We start from the raw sequence: 19,830 nt of genomic DNA, 5'->3' as shown, positions 1-19,830 counted from the left end.
GAAGTTGAATTTCCTCCCATTTTTTTTGTGGAACCTATGAAAACATTTTGATCAACTTAAAATGTAAGAATCCTTGAAGAAACCGTGAAACAGGAGGTGAAAGTCATGTTTAAAAAAAAACAAAACGGGATTTAAACTCAGCCCAATGGAATTGCGGTAGACAGGGAGGTTTAAGTCCAAAAAAAAAAAAAAAACCCAAAACACAAATTGAGGTAAATAATATAAAATGACAATATTGGGTTCATAAAAGAGGTCAAAGTAACCGACCTCTTTTACTCGAACTGACAAGAAGAACAAAAACAAACAGATTTACCTAAATGAGACAAATGGGAAACTTAAATACTGGCTGATCAGCCCACACAAACACAAAGAGGGGGGAACACACACAAACTGAACTGAACGAATAGCGTAAGAAAATCCCATTTCTCCTTCTCATTGTTTGGGTACGAACCAGTCCGCTCTGTCCTTGCTCTGCCCCTTTTCCACCTCTTCGATTCCCCCTGATGGATTGGAGCAGATGGCACGGAGGTAACAAAAAAAAAAAAACAGGGATTAAATCAAGTCATAGCAGAGTGTGACGGATCAGGGAAGAAGTTGTGGCGAAGATAAAGTTGGGTTAAAAAACAATATTCCGGCCATCGTGCTCCACATGAGCATTTTGAGCAAGGAGAGCATCACTCAGAAAAAAACACCTACAGGGTCCACAGTGGAACAGTCTGTCGCCCTGAAAAGTCCAACAGAAGAAGACGGGACATCTCGTCACCACCGAACCCACCGGTGGGCCCTGCGTGGACGGCTCCTCCTCTGCAGGGCCCAAGCCAATTAAAATTCTTGAAATTGTCTGAAATCTTAAGGAGAGAAGAATGCAGTGCAGTCCTAGCAAACGAGCTAGTCGAGTCCCCTCTGACTGGACAAGCATAAAGACCATAGGAAACATGTGAATTTGTGAACCATGTGGTAGCTTGTCTCCACCAGTGCTCCCAGCAGCAGCAGGTGGCTCAGCCCAGTCCAGGTGGCAGCCAGGAGTTTAACACCGGCTGCTGGAGCCCTGAAGGACGGACGGACGGACAGACACCAGGCCCCGGTCATGGCATTCCTCCCCCGCTTCCCCTCCTCCACGTGCCCCCCTTGCTGTGGGTGGAGGGGCCTGGGGGCATAGCGACCAGCGCAGCTATTTTGAAAGTGACCCCCTCATTCAGGCAGCGACTCTGCAGCTGTCAGGAACCATGACTGAAGATGACGGATTCTGTTGTCGTGGAGGGATACGCCAGACTCAGAGATGGGAAAAAGGTGCTCGGGTTTTTTATTTTATTTTATTTTTATTCGCTCCAGGGAGAAAACAAAAATCTCAATAACTTCCGCAAACACGCTTGTGTAAAACTTTTTGTTTTCCTTTCACAGTGGAGGACTAGGTGGCTCGTGTTTCGTAAGCCGTCGCCTGTAGCAGGTAAGAAACCACTGATGTGTTGTTTACTGCGCGCTTTGGAGCGCTTCTCACACCTGTGCGCAAGTTTAGTTAGCGCCACATTGGAGAAAAATTTTAGTTTTGGACTTGAGCCGTAATTTACGGGCATGTGTGGCGTTTTCAAACGTTGGCAGTTTGAGCCTGTAAGTTTTGGTTATGGCACATCTTTCTAATATGCAGAAAACGTAAAACACTTGAGCAAGGCGGCGGTGGAAGGATGATGGTTTGGCGTATAACAGCTAGGAAAATCAAATCGATCTGTTTGTATTCACCAAACACACTAAATTTAAATTTATTCTCAAAATTACAGCACGAGGCGTTCACAGATTTGATATTATACTTCAATATATCTGTTTACCTTAAAGTGCCTCAAGGTGAAATTGGTTGTGAATTGGTGCTAAACCGAATTATGCTAATTTAGCTGAAATTGTGTGTGTGTGTGTGTGTGTGTGTGTGTGTGCGTGTGTGTGTTTTTTAAAGCGTCCCCTCTTAAAGCTGTGCTCATTTTGCTTGTTTGAGTTAGAAAAATAAACGGGTCTCACAGTTATGATATAATGTTGACTTGGAGCAAGAAGGTCCCGGTTAAAATCCTGGCCTGGGATATTTCCGCACTGTTTGAATGTTCTTCCCGTCCACGGTTCGGGTTCTGGTTCTGGTTCTGTCCGGGTACAGGTTACTTGGTTTCCCTAAATTGTTTTGCAGGTTTATTAGTTGCCTACAATCCTACAAGAATATGTGGATATAGACAAAGCATTGATGGAAAAATTCAAAATCACAATATATATATAACCTAATAATATATATGTGATTGACATATGTGACACTTTTCAACATTTCACACTGTAGGATTGTTGCTGCATTACTGCTCAGCTCAATGCTTAATACAATTTACCTGACTTTTAAACTTTTAAAATGTAACATGGTCTGTAATGAAACAAAGAAGTTTAATTTGATTCCTGTGCAGATTAAAGCTCTTTGGGTGTCATGCAGGACATCTCAGTGCAGTGTGTGTGTGTGTGTGCGTGTGTGTGTGTGTGTGTGTGTGTGGTGGAGGGTATGTAGAGCTGCACAGCTTAACATACTGCACAGGTTGAGTGGTGCTCCTCCTCAGATCTTTGATGTCAGTGTTGTTACAGCTGTCTGCACTAAGGTCTTGTTTTTCTAAGTGTGTGTGTGTGTGTGTGCATGTGTGTGTGCGTGTGCATGGGTGTGTGTGTGTGTGTGTGTGTGTGTGTACGCGAAGTACAGCAAAATGCGAACACACTTTTTGTCGGTTGACACCGAGTTGTTCTTGAAAGGTGTCAACAGACTGGAGGACACGCCAGCGGCTACTGTCGGTCAGAATATGGAGGCAGAGTAGAAATAAAAATATATGTTGTGTTTCAGGAGAGAAAACGTCTTGAATTATAAATACTTCTCATCAATTATTTGATAAAATTGCCATCAGTATGTGAAAAACAAGTCTGTCTCCCTAAGTGTTGTGTTTGCTGCTCAAATCAAATCCAGTATCCAAGCATCAGCGATGGTTAGCACCTCTCAAACAGGGACAATATATCATATTTGTAATAAGAGATTCTTTCTCTCATTATTTTAGTATTTAAAGAATATGAAAATGAATGCATTCAATAATTGTACCTGAAAAGAAGAAAAGCTTTGTCTGTTTTAATGTCAGTGTTTTTTTTTGTTTTTTTTTACCTGATGCGTGTAAATCTTATTTCAACTGTTTTTAACTAAAACAAGTCATTTAGACGTGTGCACCTCTAACCTCCAGTATTTATTTATTTATTTTTACCTCATCCTGTGTGAAACTCTTTGTCTCTCCGCTCCAGACTGCCTCGTTTTAGTGGTTTTCAAAGACAAATCAGACAAACTCCAGAGCAACAAGGAGAGGGCGAGCGTCACCTTGGAGGAGATCTGCGGCCTGGAGGCTGGACAGTGGTATGAAGGTGTGGCGTTTACTCTGACCGTCCTCTGCCTGAACCAGGTCGCGCTGCTGGGCTTCGACAGCAGGGAGGCCCTGCAGGCGTGGGAGCTCCGCCTGCGCTACGGCCTCGGAGAGGGTGAGGACCAGCGCACTCCCAAACGTTTCGTCGTTCCTTCTCTGTAGTGAAATCACAGAACTTTGGCAACTTCAGTTTCAGATCGCCAAGCAAGGAAACTTATGCATTTGTGAGCATGAAAAACTTTGATCTGATTTGAACCAATAAGGATTTCCCGTCTGATACCTACTTTTTTTTTTTTTTTTTCGTAAATACTAGAACAAAAAAATAAGAATTAATGAGAAAATGCGATCTTCAGCATGTCTCCCTCGTGTTTGTCTGATTTTAATTATATTTAAAATAACCGAGTCAGAGGATCTAATGTTTGCTTTAGTTATAAACCGAATATGGCGGCAGTTCTTATATTTTGTTTGTTTGACATATTTGAATAAGACTTTATATTTTTTTGGTGTCGGACCTGCTGACCGGCCACTCAGACCTAATCATAGGGAAACTGTCAGATTCTGATCTCTGTCTCTTTGATTGCTGAGTTTCTACTCGTTTTAACTTTGCAGTTCAGACTTTAGAAATATAAAAAAGACTTAAATAAGAACTGGGGGTGTAACGATGCACAAAAATCACCGTTTTGTTTATACTTCTGTTTTAAAGTCTCTCTTAAAGCCTTGGTTCTCTTCAGTCAAAAGAAACAAATAAAAAGTGGCATTCATAAAACTCTCTGAAGATTTAGCTGTTGATTTTGCTACGTGAAGCTAAATTCATGTTGGCTTTTTTTTTGTTTAACTTCACAAATGATCAGAAAGGCATATTTTAGAGGATTATAAAACCTGAAATTAGAATCGGATAATCGAACAACTGAACCAGTGTTGAGCAGAAATAATAGACAAATAATGAAGTCAGTTATCTGTATTTAAATGAGTACGTCATAAAATTGTTTTACCAGTGAACAGTCCCACTTAAATGTGTGTGAAAGCACATTTAAGACACCCTACAGTCTTCTGATTAAACTTAATATCAAATAATAACAACAAACTAAACGCAGCACAAGTGAATGTTTCCATTGTGGTGATTTGTGACTTTAAATTCTTGTATTCAGACCATCTATTGTAGAACTTATGACAACCCGTCTTTGTGCATTGAGCATTTCTGGCATTGCAGTGAGACTCACTGCCGTGTAACCCTGTGGAGCTATTATATAACCTACGTAGAAACTAATAATAGCATTGAACTGTTCATCAGTTGGCAGCTGAATTGTAAATATGTCTCTGATGACAGTCCTGTTGGAGGCGACTTTGCAAACGATGCCAGAGAGAAATTACGTCACATTTGTTCCTCCGAGTTTTGGTGTTTTGTCAGATTACGATCGCTGCTTATTTTAAGTAGGTAAAACTTTATTTCGACAGCAACTTTCAAATGTAGCAAAGCGGCTCACAGTACAAATGGGCTTAAAATGAGTTGAAATGTAACATAAACGAGAACAGAGTCGATAAACCGGTCTGACATTATAGAAACTTAAACTAGTTAAAACGGTTCTGAAAGTGAAGACTGAGATTTTAAAATTCATTTTAAAAGGTTTCAAAGGTCCAGGAGAAAACAAAGTATAACTAGAAACTTCAAGTAAAGCCGTTTCTTGCGCGCATTATTCACGTCCAAGACGTTGGACAGCTGATTGAAGTTTTGCATCCATCGCTGCTCCGTCTAAGCTTCTCCGTCTGCTCAGTTCACAGATTCGGCGTCGGGGTTTTACCAGGGACCAAGCTGGAGAGCGGACCTGCCACTCTCCACCTGTGCAACAACCTTCTGGCCCTCGTCCGGGACTTTCCTCCCGTCATCATCGGCCACTGGAACCTGCCGGACCTGCGCAGATACGGACCGGTGCCGAATGGATTCGTGTTTGAAGGGGGAACAAGATGTGGATACTGTAAGTAGATTTCCATGCAACTCTGGACTTAAAGAACCCTTCGAGGCGGACCTTTGTTATTTTCTTATTAATGCAAACTTTCTCTCGTTAATTCTCTGATGAAGATGTGTCAAGCTTTTTATTTTTTTCCCCCCCAAAGTTTCCTGTTGAAGTGTTAGCTTCCAGTTGGGGTTTTTTTCTGCTATTAGTCGTGTGAAGAACAATTCATCCAGCGTTGAGAAATGATTGAAGGGACACAACAAAGCATGTGCTCTGTTTTTTATGATTTGGTTATTAAAACCATGTGGATAAGGATATAAAATATAAAGTTTAATCAGATGTTTCTCTCCTCTTGTCAAATCTGAGTTCTCTGAACTTTAGTGTCAGGATGGAGGATTTTTGGCTTCAGGCTTTTATTTTTTTATTTTTTTCCTTCTTCTTGTCCATCTGGTCTCCCTCAGGCAGACACATTAACCAAGACAGCCTTCAGATGGATTTTATTATGAACCAGAATTTTTTAAGAGTACATCCACAGATTTCTCCCCAAGAAGACATTTTCAAAGTGATTGTTTTGTAGCTTTTTCTTTGAGAAATCTACGTTGGTAACTTTTGTTTTCATATGCAATTTTTTGTTGTTTTTTTCTCTGTAGCTTGAGCTTCAGAAATTGTTTTTCTTGCTAGTTAGATTTGATTTCTGTCATTTTTCTTTGATCACCACAACATGACATGCAGCTCTGTGTGTAGAAGTTGTAGCTCATTGCAGCGACTCCTCAATGTTTCTCTTGACTGACATTCAGAACAACTTTAGCCTCATTATTCCAAACATTGATTGTATTATTGTTTAATTATTTAGGCATGAAGACGCTATTTTAATATATTAGAGCATTCGGCCTGAATATAGGGAGCATCAATGACCTTTTAGCCTGTGAAGAATCTATGGGGAAAGTAAGAGTCCTCACTCCAAACCTTTATTTCAGAAACTACACGTCTATTCAAAATATCTTTTTCCTTGTTGAGAAATCAATTTTAATGAACAAACCAATGCCTTGTTTTCTAAATATGGAGAAAAATGTTTCAAAATGCATGATTCGGGGTTTCCCCCAGTGTATTATAAGCCTGGCGGGCCACCAGGCTTTACTTGTGCCCCCACCAGGCTGAGCATTGCAAATTATTTAAAAAGTCTTTTTAAAATGTTAGCATTTTTAAGACTTTGTAATTGGTATTCAGGTATTAATCTTTCAATAACAGATAATTATCAAGGGATATTTTCAAATTTCCTTTCAACTTTAAACATTTTTTGACTCAAAAAGACGACGGACCGCTGGATGAATGACCATCCTCGCACCCAACCACTGGGCTTAGCAGGGTTTCTGGGGGAAACTTGATGATTACTTGTACTTTAAATCTCCCTAAAAGAGACTGGAACGAACTCTGACTATGTTGTATGGTCAGGTTTGCCCTGCAGCATGATGCTTTAGAGGTATTGCACTGCAGTCCTTCATCCCTGGTGCGTTTGAGTCTCCAGAGCCTCGGGCTCAACAAGCTCAGAGGATGAAGAAGGGGGATTGAGATGAGAGTCTCGGCTCAGCTGACAAAAGATGGACGGGCGGATGAATCCAAACAAACCAAAAACAAAGATGTCTGGTTGCTGGCGAATTTAGTTCTGCAAAGCAAAGAATTGACTTAAAGCAGCTAGGATTGGGAGTGAGGAAACATACGGCAACATTAGACATTTTCTTTTACGAAGCAATCTAATGTTCCTACATTAACAAAAATGTGAATATGAGGAGAGTGGTGAAACTTTCCAGCAACAGGTCCACATAAAGAAAACCCACCAGGCGCTGCTTTTACCTCCACTTACAAAACAAGTACAATCTGGTAATGTAATCTCTGGGTACAGTTTATCCGCAGCAGCTCAGGCACGAGTGAAGCTGAAGCTTCTTCTTTTGGCAGCTCACTAAGCTGTTGTCTGTGTCCTCTCTGCTCCTTTGTGGGAAATATGAGCCGAGCCGCTCTGCCAGAACCTCTCAAGGTTCTGCTCAGTGTTTTCTGCTAACAATGGGTGTTCAGCTTAGCGCTTCAATGAAAGCAGCAAAGGATTCAGGTTAATACATTTTCACTTGACCTCAAATTTTGTATGCATGTTCTATTAAATGCAAATTTAGATCAGAGTAGTTTAATTTCCCAAATTACCGTAAGCTTCACTTACATGAGTTAGATTTTTAGCTTTAATTGTTAATTCTCTTTAATCTTGGACAATAATGTTCAGCATTTTTACTGCCATTAGCTGATATATTACATCTTAAAAGGTCAACACATTAATAAGTAATGAGAATAATCTTTGACTGCCTGGTTATTTTCCAAATAATGCCAGTGATTGATTTAAAACAGGTGAAATGTTAATTATTTTTATGAATAATTGATCATATCGCATATGGAAATATACCGCAGACTTTTTTTTTCCAGCTCTGTGAATCATATTTGCCTCAATAGAGGAAACGCGTCTTCAAGCTCACTTAGTTTTTTTGCTCTAAAATAAACTTTCTTAGGTTTCATCAGAATTATTTAATTATGTTCAGAAGATTTATCTATGTCAGGAATTCACACATGAACTCAAATACACTTTTCCAGGAAACACAGCTTTTAATAAATATATAACCTTGGTGAACAGTGTGCTGGATTAACATCTATCATCATTAATAATTAGCAATAAAATTACACTCTGTATTCTGCGACCTGCGTCTCTTTGTCACATTGTTGCGCTTTGTGGTGTTTTTTTCCCCCTTGAAACGGTGGAACTGTTTTGGTTTCGTTTCCACGTTTTCTCTAGGACAATTTCCATAAATCATATCATTCTGTGCATAATACAGAAACAGGAGTGTATGGTCACTTTCATGAAAATTTCCAGATCAGTTTTGCGGTGAGAGTGGTTCAAAACCCACACCGGGTCTCAGGTGATCGGAGGAAATGAAGCTACGTTGCAGAATCATTTCGATTAGGCCTAATGAGCTCTGAGCAGAGAGAAGATGCGCAACATCACTTAAGAAATGAATACAGCATAAACATATACTGGACTGGATAGTTTAATTTGAACAGCTGAGAGCTTTTAGGACCTCGTCCAGCACCTCTGAAATGTGACTGTAGATCATAGTAGTGCTGAGAAGAACTTCCATTTCGATTGTCTAAAGCACATCTGTAACCTACAGCAGCTTTGCTAGACGCTTTGAGAGACATGTACTGGTTTAATCTTTTACCAGTTCACTAGCTTGGCTTGCTAAATGATAAATGGACTGGACTCAAAGTGCTTTTAAACTCCCAGATACATTTCTTTCCTTAGCAGCTTTGGGTTTGGTCTCTTGTCCAAGAACACTTCAAGCTGCTGGGATCACACTCACTACCTCGCATTTCTTTAGTAAGGACTCAGCAAAGCTCATGATATTCATAGGTTGAAATGGACAAATAAAAGCCTTCATCTTCCTAAATCCACTGAGATTCTGTCGCAGGACTTGGTAATTTATCAAATCCATCAAATCTGATGGAGGTTTACAAAAACAAGTGAGCAAAAAATAAAATAAAGCTGACGTTGACTTACACCAACTGGTGAGCCTGAGCAGGCTGAATTGCAAAGGCACCACACACTTTTCAGATTTTTAACATAGAGCTAAGAACCATGTACTTTTGCTGCTGCTGACAGAAACTCTTGGCTCTTGACTGCCTGTGAAGATCCAAGCGAAGCTCACACCTCCTACCTCCTGAACCGGTTTAATAAGTTCTGCTGCTTTTTATAGAGACAGTGTTTTTGTCACTTGTTGAGGCAGAGACCAGAAGGGTCCACTTGAGTTTCTGTTTTGCTTGCTTTTACTCTGAATAACGCGAGCCAAATAAACTCTGCCACCTGTGCTTTGTGGTTATTTTGCACTCTGGCTTTTTGGCGGCGCACCTGACGCTCTTCGTCTGCTAATAAAAGTTCGACTTGTGGGCGTACAGTCGCGGGTTTCAGGTTTCATAAACAGCTAGTTCGCTCGTCTGGACGAGACACGTCTTGATTAGATAACACAACAGCGAGCGGCCTGCAGATTCTCAGTTTCAGCCGGCGCAGACATTCGAGCAGACTTCACTGCTGACCTTTGACCTCTGCGGGCATTGGAAATACGATGTACAGGGGTGGTCTTGAGGAATGGCGCGACCTATTTTTTTTATTGTTTGTGTCTCGAAGCGGACCGGCAGCTGTACAGTCAGAGATCTCGGAGACCTTTGACCTTACAAAGGTTTTTGTTTTCTTTGAGGCTCCGAGCTGAAAGACGGGCGCTTTAGTCTCAGTCTGCTGCATTTCTTCTGATGTTAAATTTAACGGTGACGTGCTGAGCGTAAGGATTGTCACCGCAGAGCTTTTAGTGGCAACTTAGCAGTGAAACCTATGTAAGCTTTGAGGTTTATTACTTGTCTTTAGACCATCTGTGTGTCTGAAATGGACTCATTAACTGGAGCCACGGTGTACGATTTGCCTCTGGATTATTTGGAAAGTATAAACTATTAATTTAAAACATTTTAGTAGTGTCTTATAAAGGCCTTAGCTGAAATTTAATAACTTTAAATCCTGATAAAGCCCACATTATCTACAGATGGTAATGGGTGTGTTTTTGTTTTTATCTGATGCGAGAAATCCTCTTGCTGTTATGGAGTGCAAAGCAGGACCTGAAGCGGAGAGGAGGCAGGAAGTTAAAAAATAAACTATTTACTTTAACAAAAATCTAAAACTGAAAACTCATGAGAACCAAAAGTCAGGAAGAATAACGAGGACCAGAGGAGATGCAGGAGGAAACGGTAGGATCCGACACTGAACCAACACTGAATTATATTTAACCTGGAGAGGTGACTACTGACCAGGGAGTCTGGTTAGAAACAAGGGCGCAGCTGTGATGAAAGAATGAGAGAAACGTTTGACAGAATGCACGGGAAACATGGGAAACAATTACAGAAACGTAAACAAACCAGAGACTCTGCCCAACATAGGACATGATTAAGATTCAAACAAAACTGAAGACCAGAGAACACAAAGGAAACAAATATAGTAAAGTCAGTTTTTCACTAACGATTGTCACAAAGAGCTGAAAATACATTTGAAGAACAAAAGTTGAGAACTAAAAACTGAACATCAGTTCAGTTTTTAGATTCCTTGAAACTGGAATCTTTGTCAAGGATTGAAAAGGATTGAAACTGGAATCTTTGTCAAGGATTGAAACTGGAATCTTTTTCAAGGGGATATATATGTATATATATATATATATATATATATATATATATATATATATATATATATATACATATATATAAAACCTATATGATTATTTTTGCCAATATGTCTTGTATTTAAAGCAGAACCTCATGAAGATATTAGCATGGTTTATTAGCCAGTTGATGGATATTAGCATGGCTTATTAGCCAGTTGATAGATATTAGCATGGCTTATTAGCCAGTTGATAGATATTAGCACGGTTTATTAGCATGGTTTATTAGCATGGTTTATTAGCCAATTGATAGATATTAGCATGGCTTATTAGCCAGTTGATATTAGCACGGTTTATTAGCATGGTTTATTAGCATGGTTTATTAGCCAGTTGATGGATATTAGCATGGCTTATTAGCCAATTGATAGATATTAGCACGGTTTATTAGCCAACTGATAGATATTAGCACGGCTTATTAGCCAGTTGATAGATATTAGCATGGCTTATTAGCCAGTTGATATTAGCATGGCTTATTAGCCAGTTGATATTAGCATGGCTTATTAGCCAGTTGATAGATATTAGCACGGTTTATTAGCCAGTTAATCGATATTAGCATGGTTTATTAGCCAATTGATGTTATTTTTAAACTTTGACTGATAACGTCCACTTTCTACAGGGGCTGGTGTTTTTCTTCTGGCGTCTGCAGAGGGCGAGCAGATCAGCTTTCTGTTCGACTGCATTGTTCGAGGCATCTGCCCCAGCAGAGGTCCATTCGGACTGCGGCCCGTTTTGCCAGGCAAGTACTGCAAAACCCTCCTAAGCTCAAAAACGTGTTGATAAATAACACAGGGAGTTTTTAGATTCCAACACAAGAGTACAAAAAAGAGGCAACGTAAGCAGAGCCTGATACTCATCTGCTGCGTTTCATGCAAAGATCAATCCGAGCTGCCATGTTGCTCACTGGGAGTGAAACGATTTCTGCAAAATAAGTTGGTGGACTCAAGAATCCTTGACTAAGATGTCTTTTATCCAATTTGATAATCCTGTGAGTCAGTCTGAAGTTTACATACTCGTCTCATATGCCTACTGGGTGCAGAACACTGATGACCTCTGTCCTGTAAGAAACGTTGCCATGTTTTTACTTCCCTCAGTGCTACCTGCAGAGGTCTGCGCATGTTCCAGTTTTCACTCATCTCGCCGCCCAATAGCAGGTTGAGCTCATTTTCCTATTATTAGAGTGCGAAAAGCAATAAATAGCAGGGACGATGTTGGAGAGGGGCCTTAGGGGTCAAGGTCACAGTTCACACAAGCAGAGAAGCCAAAGCCTCCTAATCACTCCGAGCATGTGTGTAACCTCATCCTCCGGATTCCTCTGCTGCCTCGTCTGATCAGTCAACCAGCGCTCGACTCTCCCTGCTGATGATTTTGTCGCTTTTTACGGTTCTACCGTCATAAATCTTCTCCGTGGCGAACAGTTATGGGTCTTGTTTTCACTTTTGGTTCGCCGTATCGTCGTCCCGGTCGGCTGACAGTTTTGATTAACTGCTGTGATGACGCTGGGTTCGCTTGTCACTCTGAGCTGTTATGTTGCCCCAACCTCTATATCATAAACTCTATTAGCTGTCTGATCTGCGTTCTTAATTTAAGATTTATTAAGTTTGAAATATTAATTAGAGATGTAAAAGCAGGTTAACTTAAAGATGAATAGCATTGTGGATTCCTTTATTAAACTTTCATGCGATTTTCAAAGTTTGTTTAACACGAGCTTTGAAAGAAAATTAAAAAAAAGAGGAGTTCTTATTAAGAGGCTTTGCAAAAGTACTTCCTTTCATAGTCCAAAATTTAAATTTACTTGGTCTTTCTAGATTTGCCCCTCACGTCCACACCGAGGTCTGGCGACGCGTCCATGGAAATGGGTGGAAAGGAAAAAACACAATGTTCTAAGAAGGTCTTTAAAAAGTCTTAAAACGATGTCATCTATGTGTTCAGCCAGCTTTACTTATTTACTCTTACATAAAATCCAGGGAAACCACCTAAATAAATCACTGACTTAGTTAAAACATCACACTTTTGTGTGTGTGGGGGTTTTTTTTATCCCAAAATGGAGACGTTCCTCTCAAAACGACCCGCGTTTTGGTAAAACATAACTTATGTTTTCTTGTACAGTCAGAGCAAAAACGATTATTGATTACTGCAGGTCACATTGCATTGTCTGGCACATTTATTTATTGCTGTTTTGATGTTGATAATCAGATCAATGCGATCGTTGCTTAAATGAGAATCAGATGTTTGATTTACTCGATGCATTGATTCGCCAAATCACTTTGTTTCATTTACGAAATAGCTTTTAAATTCTACGTCACTCACTGTAGCGAGATAAATGTAGTTGCTGTTTTTTTGTAGAAGTTTTTATTAAAACAATTTTACACAGTCATTGACTTGCTAGTTTTTAGGTAAAGTTTCACTTCTTGCCAGTACGTTTTTTTTGTGGATTGTCACAGAGACTGAGTGCTTGATTGCGTTGCACTTTGCTGCAAAACAAACTTGCTGCTCTCGTCTTATAACATATTAACTTAATATTGTCATATTCCTCATATAATGGCCTAATTTTTGCCGAGATGATTTAGGCAAAAAAGTACGTAGGCCATTATTTTAGGAAGTTGACGACATTTAAAAAAAACAACAACTTGACTTTAATAAAACTAACAAGTAGCGCTATACTTTTAATGAAGCGCCCGCTCTAACATAGTAGTGGAAATGCTGCCAAATTTGCTTTTCAGAGTCTTATTTAGTCTCAATGTGCCTTTTCGTAAGATTAAGGAAATTCACGTGGAGTAAAGAAATTGTTCGTTTTAACGAAACACAATCTCACATTTACTAAAAACTTTGCTCAGAAGATCAAACAGAAATCAGACCTCTGAATCAATTCGGCGTCAGAGCTGACCTTGGCGATTCGAGGTACATTAGATCCTTGCCCGGCTCCAAGAATCTTACCAGCAGCAGCAGCGATAGAAAACGTGCCAAAAGAGCCACGTGGCAGTGCTATAAATAAACCCTGTACTGGTGCACAAACATTGCAATGCTAGACCCCGTTTTCCAGGCCCAGCCAAAGCGTCGGGATTCTCACAGTTTAAGCTTACATCACACCTTTCTCCTATATCCATCCTGAAGATGTTTTTTTTTTTTTTTGCAGAACTCAACTCAGGCCAAACAAATTCAGAGGAGAAGCTGAACCTGGAGACCCAGGAGCTGGAGAAGCGACTGAGCATGCTCTCTCGTGGGAGCAGCACAGGTGGGATCCTGCAACCCGGGGAGGTCAAACTCCTCTCCTCCAGTGTCCTGCATCTTTGTGGTGTCTCCTGTCCAACAGAGTCAAATCAAATGGCTAAATCACCGTTATCTATCTAGTTACTTCATTCAGCTGGACACTGGAGTTTGACAGTTAGCCTGTCAAATCGAAATGCTGGTCAAACGTTCACGTCTCCACTGTAAATGTTACTTTTAGGACTGTCAACATTAGCGAATGGAATGAATCTAAAAACTTTTACACTTTATCACATAAAGCAGATTCATCTGCATTACGTATTTTGACCTGTAACCTCTCTCCTGAGCTTTCCTCTGTCGTGGACAGAGGTAAAACCAGTGATGAATTATCCTTCCACCAAAGCTCGAGCAGTTTACAGTTAACATTTCTAAATTAACGTTTGAAGCAAAACGTCCTGAATACGAAAACCTGGAAAACAGACTCTCCAGACATGTTTGGTTTGAGACGGTAGATAGTTTCTGTTAAAAAATGTTTTGAAAAGGATCAATTTTACATTTCAGGCTGACGAACTGGAACATAGTGATTAATCACAGAGCTAGAGTGATTCATTAGATCTTTTAAATCTACTGACAGCACGAGTTATGCTTACGTTTAACCAACTTATCATATCATGGTGCTTTAATTTACTTTATGAAATGTTAAACATATATATATATTTTTTTTTTTCTTGGCAGTCTCATCCACGTACTTCCCATCTGCCGGGGGAGACGACCGCAGCATATCTGGCTCCTCCGACGCGTCCGACACCAGCCAGTCAGACTGCAGCATCGGCAGCAGGCTGGCCATTTGGACCGAACCCGCCTCAAACGCCACCGGAAGCGCCTGCCACGCTGGCGCCAAGGCGGCGCTGCAGACTGCAGAGAAGCTGTCAGCCGGCCAGGGAGGCGGCGGCCGACCTTCGGCCAAGCCGCCCCGGCAGCTCCAGGACATCGGCCGTCAGAGCTCTTCGGACAGCGGCATCGCCACCGGCAGCCACTCGTCCTACTCTGGGAGCTTCTCCTCGTACACGGGCAGCCTGGACATCGCCCCTGGGGAGGACTTTGGCTCCGTGTTCAGCTTACCCCCACAGCTGGCTCAAGAGCTAAGCCCGTGCAGTTGCCCCACTGCTCCTGGACAGGAGTACCAGGTGCCAACGTCGCTTGTTGGGCATCTTTACGACTCTCCCAGGAGAGTGTTGCATGAAGCGAGTGGGGGCGACAAAGACTGTGAGCCCTTTAAATCACCTGAAGATCACCCCGTTCCTTCAGACTGCCCAGCGGAGTCCGACTTGGGGGGCGCAGGCGGAGCGGCAACAGCTGAGGTTCAGTCAGAGGCGACGGACGGACAGTCAGATCCTGCACACGCACAGGGCCCTTCAAGTGACAGCGGGAAAACAAAGGCGCTGCCCTCTAGTGGCTCCTCTCACAGCTGCGGCTCCCTCTCTGCCTCCAAAACCGTAGTGGCCGTCTGCTCAGTGTGTGGTGGGTTCAAGGTAAGAGAAACTGATCGCTTCTCCTTTGGATTTGTCAGCCGGCCTCAGCTCGCGTGTTTGCTTTGTCAGCAGCATCTCGTCTGCTCTGTGGATTACTGTAACACTGACCTTTGCGGTTTCAAAGCTGCGCATTGGTGGCAGAACCACGAACAAACCCACGGCCCATCTGTCCATTCAGCTTCACACCGTCATCGTTCAGAGCAGGTCTTTACGCCGAGCCGCCCAGCGAAGTCTTTTCTTTCTGCTTCTGTTGGTGCGTCTTTTATATTTGAAGCATTTAGGTGGATTTCTGCGTGAGCTTTGTGAAGGGTTTTGCTTCTGGTTAAAACTAAATGTCGTCTTTATTCTTCAGATTTGTATGATTATGCTGTCACCAGAGATGATGTATAGTCCTGCTTCATAATTATTGTTTTTGGAGCTGAAAATGCAGTAATTCATCTCATTTATCAACTTCTTTTTTTTTTTTTTTTTTCAGCTTTTGTATTTTAACAATTCGTTCTCAGGGTGGGTAGAAATCAAACCTCAGAAATTATGAATGTGACATAATCCCTTAATTATATATGTAATGTATGTGGTTGTTTGCTGGTTTTGTAAGTTTGCTCACTGTCTGATCGAAACGGACTCTAATTTTTACAGCGGCTTCCTTTTAAAATGCACCGGCTGCGTTGTAAGGTACAGGTGATTAGTCAGGACCCTGTCTTGGCTTCTGGACTCTCGTAAGTCTTTGTGGCACAGATTAAATGTGTCGATAACATTCCTTATACGTCGTGGTCCATGTTGTCACTTGTCAGCTGAATATCCAACAAATTAAAATCCCCCATTTAGATAAAATCAAGATTCATAGAACCAGGAAACGTCTTTCTGGTTTCATATTGTCCAGTTTGGTTGAGTGCGAGTTATTTTTAGCCTCAGCTTCCTGTTGGTGGCTGACAAGGAGTGGCATCATATGTGGTCTGATGCTTTCACCTGATTTAAGGTTGGTAACCTTGGTAACCTTGATTGTAAAGGGTCGTTATTTGAGCAACTCCTGCCTTTCTGTCATCTCATACCGGTCTGTCCGATCTCCTGTGACATCAGCGAGGCATTTTCGTCCACATAGCGGCCAGATGCTTGATTTTTTATTTTATTTTATTTTTTTTTCCGTTTTGGACCTTTTCGTGCAAACCTGCGGGATTGGTGTGTGTCAAAATACTCGTGGAGCAGCAGTTTCTGAAATATTGAGACAAGCTTAGCAATTCAAAGTCACTTAAAACCTCTTTCACTGACAGATTAAAGCTCAGTTTCAGCTTTGTTTTACAGATGCCTAGATTCATTGATCTGCTGCCGCGTGATTGACCGATTTGCTATTTCTGCTAACAAGCAATCGAACAATTGAACCTAAAAAAGTGACTGTTTTGAACTAATTAGATGACTGTGTCCGTCAAATGAGTAATTTCCAACAATACATTGAAAATGTATGTTCCTACTTGAACTATAAAGTGCTACTCAAAGAAACTGGTGGGCTTACGGGTGTAACTTAAACAGGAAAGCTGGAGAGATGGGAAACTGCAATCTTCAAAAACACAACACTGGCAGCTCATTTTGAATATTTTAGATTTACAATCTGACATAAACTAAATCCAGCCACTCTGAAGCCACTCCAACAATGAAGGAAACAGTCTAGATGCATTATAATGTCACATTTTCACTGTTTCATAGGGTAACCCCTACATCCACATGAGTTCTTCAGGAATACCAACCTTACCAGGTAAGAAAAGATCTCCTTAAAGCTTTTTTTAAACATAGTGCATGCGTTGCTTTTCGCATGAGCAGAAGCATCGATGCATGCTGGGAAAACTCAGTAACCCATCAGCCATGCACTGTCATGCACACCACTGCAGTGAAGAACACTCTGGACGCGTCCCGGGCCTCCGCCGGATGCGCGACGGAGCCGCCAAGAGTGCAGCCGGGCGGTGATGAGTCGCCGCCGCCGCCAAAGAGAGGAGAGAGAAAAGTAGCCGACCTCTTATCTGATCCGCTCAGCTTCCCGAGTGCGGGCGGCCGGCCGCACACGGCGAACCCGTACGAGTCAATGAGCCCCGCTCCGGCAAATGAGCTCATTCTGGCACAGGCTGCGCCGCCGCGGGGCTCCCAGCAGGACAAAGGAGCTGTCGTTTATGAAAACTGTTTGAAGTGTCGAGGAGAGCTCTGCCAACCTCCGCTGCAGGTCGCGCCCGCTAAAATGCCCCGCAGCAGGGGCGTCCGTGCTTGTCAGAGCTTCCCGACTGGACCGTGCCTGAAGAAAAGCCAGGGCAGTGACAGAATTGCTGATGAGGAGCTGCTTCACAAACTCCTCAGGGGTGTTGAAGAGCGGCGTCGGCCGGAAGATGTAAATGACTCGACAGGAAGTGGAGGTAAGAGACGACCCCCCCGGTGTCCTTTGTGCCTCTGATCCTCTGAAGTGGATCTTCTCGTCGTCCCTTTTTTCACCTCTTCTTCTTTCTGCCAGCTTTTGTTTAATCAAATAAGTTTTTACTCTTTGCACCGGTTGATGTTTGCCTCTTTTGTCATTTCCATCTTATCTCACCTGAACCTATAAAGACCTATAAACCTATAAAGACTGAGGGATTAGATTATTCCTCAGTCCTATTCCTGGCTGCATGTTCTTCTAGTAAATGCTGTTTTTTTTTTCATATTTTATGAACTAATGAATAAGGTTGTTGACTTTGTAGAGTTTATGCAAGATTATGAAGTGCAGTTCAACCAATAATCTTCATGAAAATATGCATAAATTACCCTGTTATTAATATGCTTTGGTTAAAACGTGTGGAGGATATGTCGGTGCTGCGCAAATATGTTGGACCACCACTAAATGATATTCAGACTGTTTTGAAAATGTGGTTTTCATTAATAGTTACTTATATTTTCAGAAGGCCTTTCGGTTTTTCCTTTGAACTTTAGATGCTTTTTCCTCTTCATTTTCAACACAGTCCTAAGTTTTATCCAACCACGACAGCATGTCGCGCTGCATGTGCTTATAAAATGATGGAAGTCAAATGAAAGGATGAGAGGAATCAGGTCTGAAAGACTGAACTGAGGTTTGATCTATGAATCTTTCAAAAATCGCCTTGTCGGCGCTAAAATATTCTTTTGTAATTGATTATGGAAACAGATTGTAACTGTGTCATGTGTAGGTAATTATGTATCAGAAACAAGAAAACACGGACACTTCCATCACTTCTGTTAGTTTGTGTCATCCATCAGTCCATGTTGGCTCAAATTTAAACACTTTCTTTACATTTTAAAGTGCGTCTCTTGTTTGTAGATGAGGCATATGAATAATTTGTTCTGAGAGAAACGATAACTTCCATGCTCTGAGTGTTGACTTTAACGTAGAGCATGGCATCTCTTAAGCAAACACCTTCTTCTGTCCTACCAGAGAAAAAGCTGGACGGTAAAGAAGAACGACGCAGAGCTGATCCTGCTTATGAGGTCATGGAGAGTCGGATGCCGGAGAAACACCCCGAGGTTTGTCGACACGACGCCGTGATCCCCTGTGAACACAATTTGCTTTTCACACACACGCAACTTTATTTAAACCAGCAAACTGGACGTCAGGCCAGTTCGCAAGTCCCGAATCTCGGATTCAAGAAATAAAACTGAATCTTTCAGCATTTTATGTTTTCAGTCTGGCTAATTAAATTTTATTCCAAACGTAAAATGAGAAACTAAAATCACTGGATTATTAGTTGTTTTTTTGTTGACATTTGGTTTATGTGACTTTTAGTTTCAGTAATTTCAACTAGTAGCACACAATGCACGTTTCCTACAGTGTGTGTTACCCTTTGATATTAACATTGATGTTCTTAGTGGAGTTGGTTTTCAGACATTCATCTAAGCAAAACAAATATTTTTAGAGTTTTTTCAATTTTGTTTGTATAAAACCTACATTAACAACCTAAATGACTCGTGAAATGACAAACAAGTGCATTAATTTTTCTTTTTTTTTATCATTCTAAAAACATTCCCATTTACTTCCCACCCTGAATGTCAGAGAGTCGGTTCTGACTGCAGCTGCAGATTTGCTGTGCTTTGAGGTGGGGAGGAAGAACAATGCATGTTCTCAGGTCAGCGAAAGTCTCCAGTAACACCAGAAAAAGCCTTGGAATTTGAAAACTGGCTCAATAAAAGCTGCAGAATTGCTGCACTGACAACAGAACAAATCATTTGCTGAAATAGGTATCGAAAAATACCATTTAAAGTTTTTACCAAAATTCATCCAGCTTCTGCAGGAAGTTTAAATCTGTGGTAAAATGGCAAATATATTTAAGACCCTCGTTGTTCTGAGGTATTTTGCCTCTTCATGTAAAAATATTGTGTACCCTGAAACAACCTGCTCAATATTTTACCCACAACTCAACATGTTTAGAAATGAGTGTTGCGCCTAAGTGAGCGGTAATCCAGG

The 19,830-nt window shown here is 41.3% G+C and overlaps 1 protein-coding gene across 1 annotated transcript in view; it reads left to right on the top strand.

Moving 5' to 3' along the window:
* Positions 1-8: 8 nt before the first annotated feature.
* Positions 9-19,830, top strand: part of LOC106931348 (protein Dok-7) — a 37,438-nt gene continuing 17,616 nt past the window's right edge. The window contains exons 1-10 of the mRNA XM_015009428.2: positions 9-1,290; positions 1,402-1,447; positions 3,295-3,525; positions 5,183-5,383; positions 11,267-11,386; positions 13,784-13,882; positions 14,590-15,386; positions 17,085-17,133; positions 17,267-17,779; positions 18,805-18,893. Coding sequence (XP_014864914.2) covers positions 1,237-1,290; positions 1,402-1,447; positions 3,295-3,525; positions 5,183-5,383; positions 11,267-11,386; positions 13,784-13,882; positions 14,590-15,386; positions 17,085-17,133; positions 17,267-17,779; positions 18,805-18,893 — 2,199 coding nt within the window. The 5' untranslated portion in view covers positions 9-1,236. The remainder of the gene's footprint in view (positions 1,291-1,401; positions 1,448-3,294; positions 3,526-5,182; positions 5,384-11,266; positions 11,387-13,783; positions 13,883-14,589; positions 15,387-17,084; positions 17,134-17,266; positions 17,780-18,804; positions 18,894-19,830) is intronic.

This window comes from Poecilia mexicana, unplaced genomic scaffold (assembly GCF_051168715.1).
Source record: "Poecilia mexicana isolate PSO_F unplaced genomic scaffold, ASM5116871v1 scaffold_18, whole genome shotgun sequence".
Lineage (NCBI taxonomy): Eukaryota > Metazoa > Chordata > Actinopteri > Cyprinodontiformes > Poeciliidae > Poecilia > Poecilia mexicana.
The sequence above is the reverse complement of the archived record's forward strand: the minus strand, read 5'-3'. Positions and strand labels throughout refer to the sequence as shown.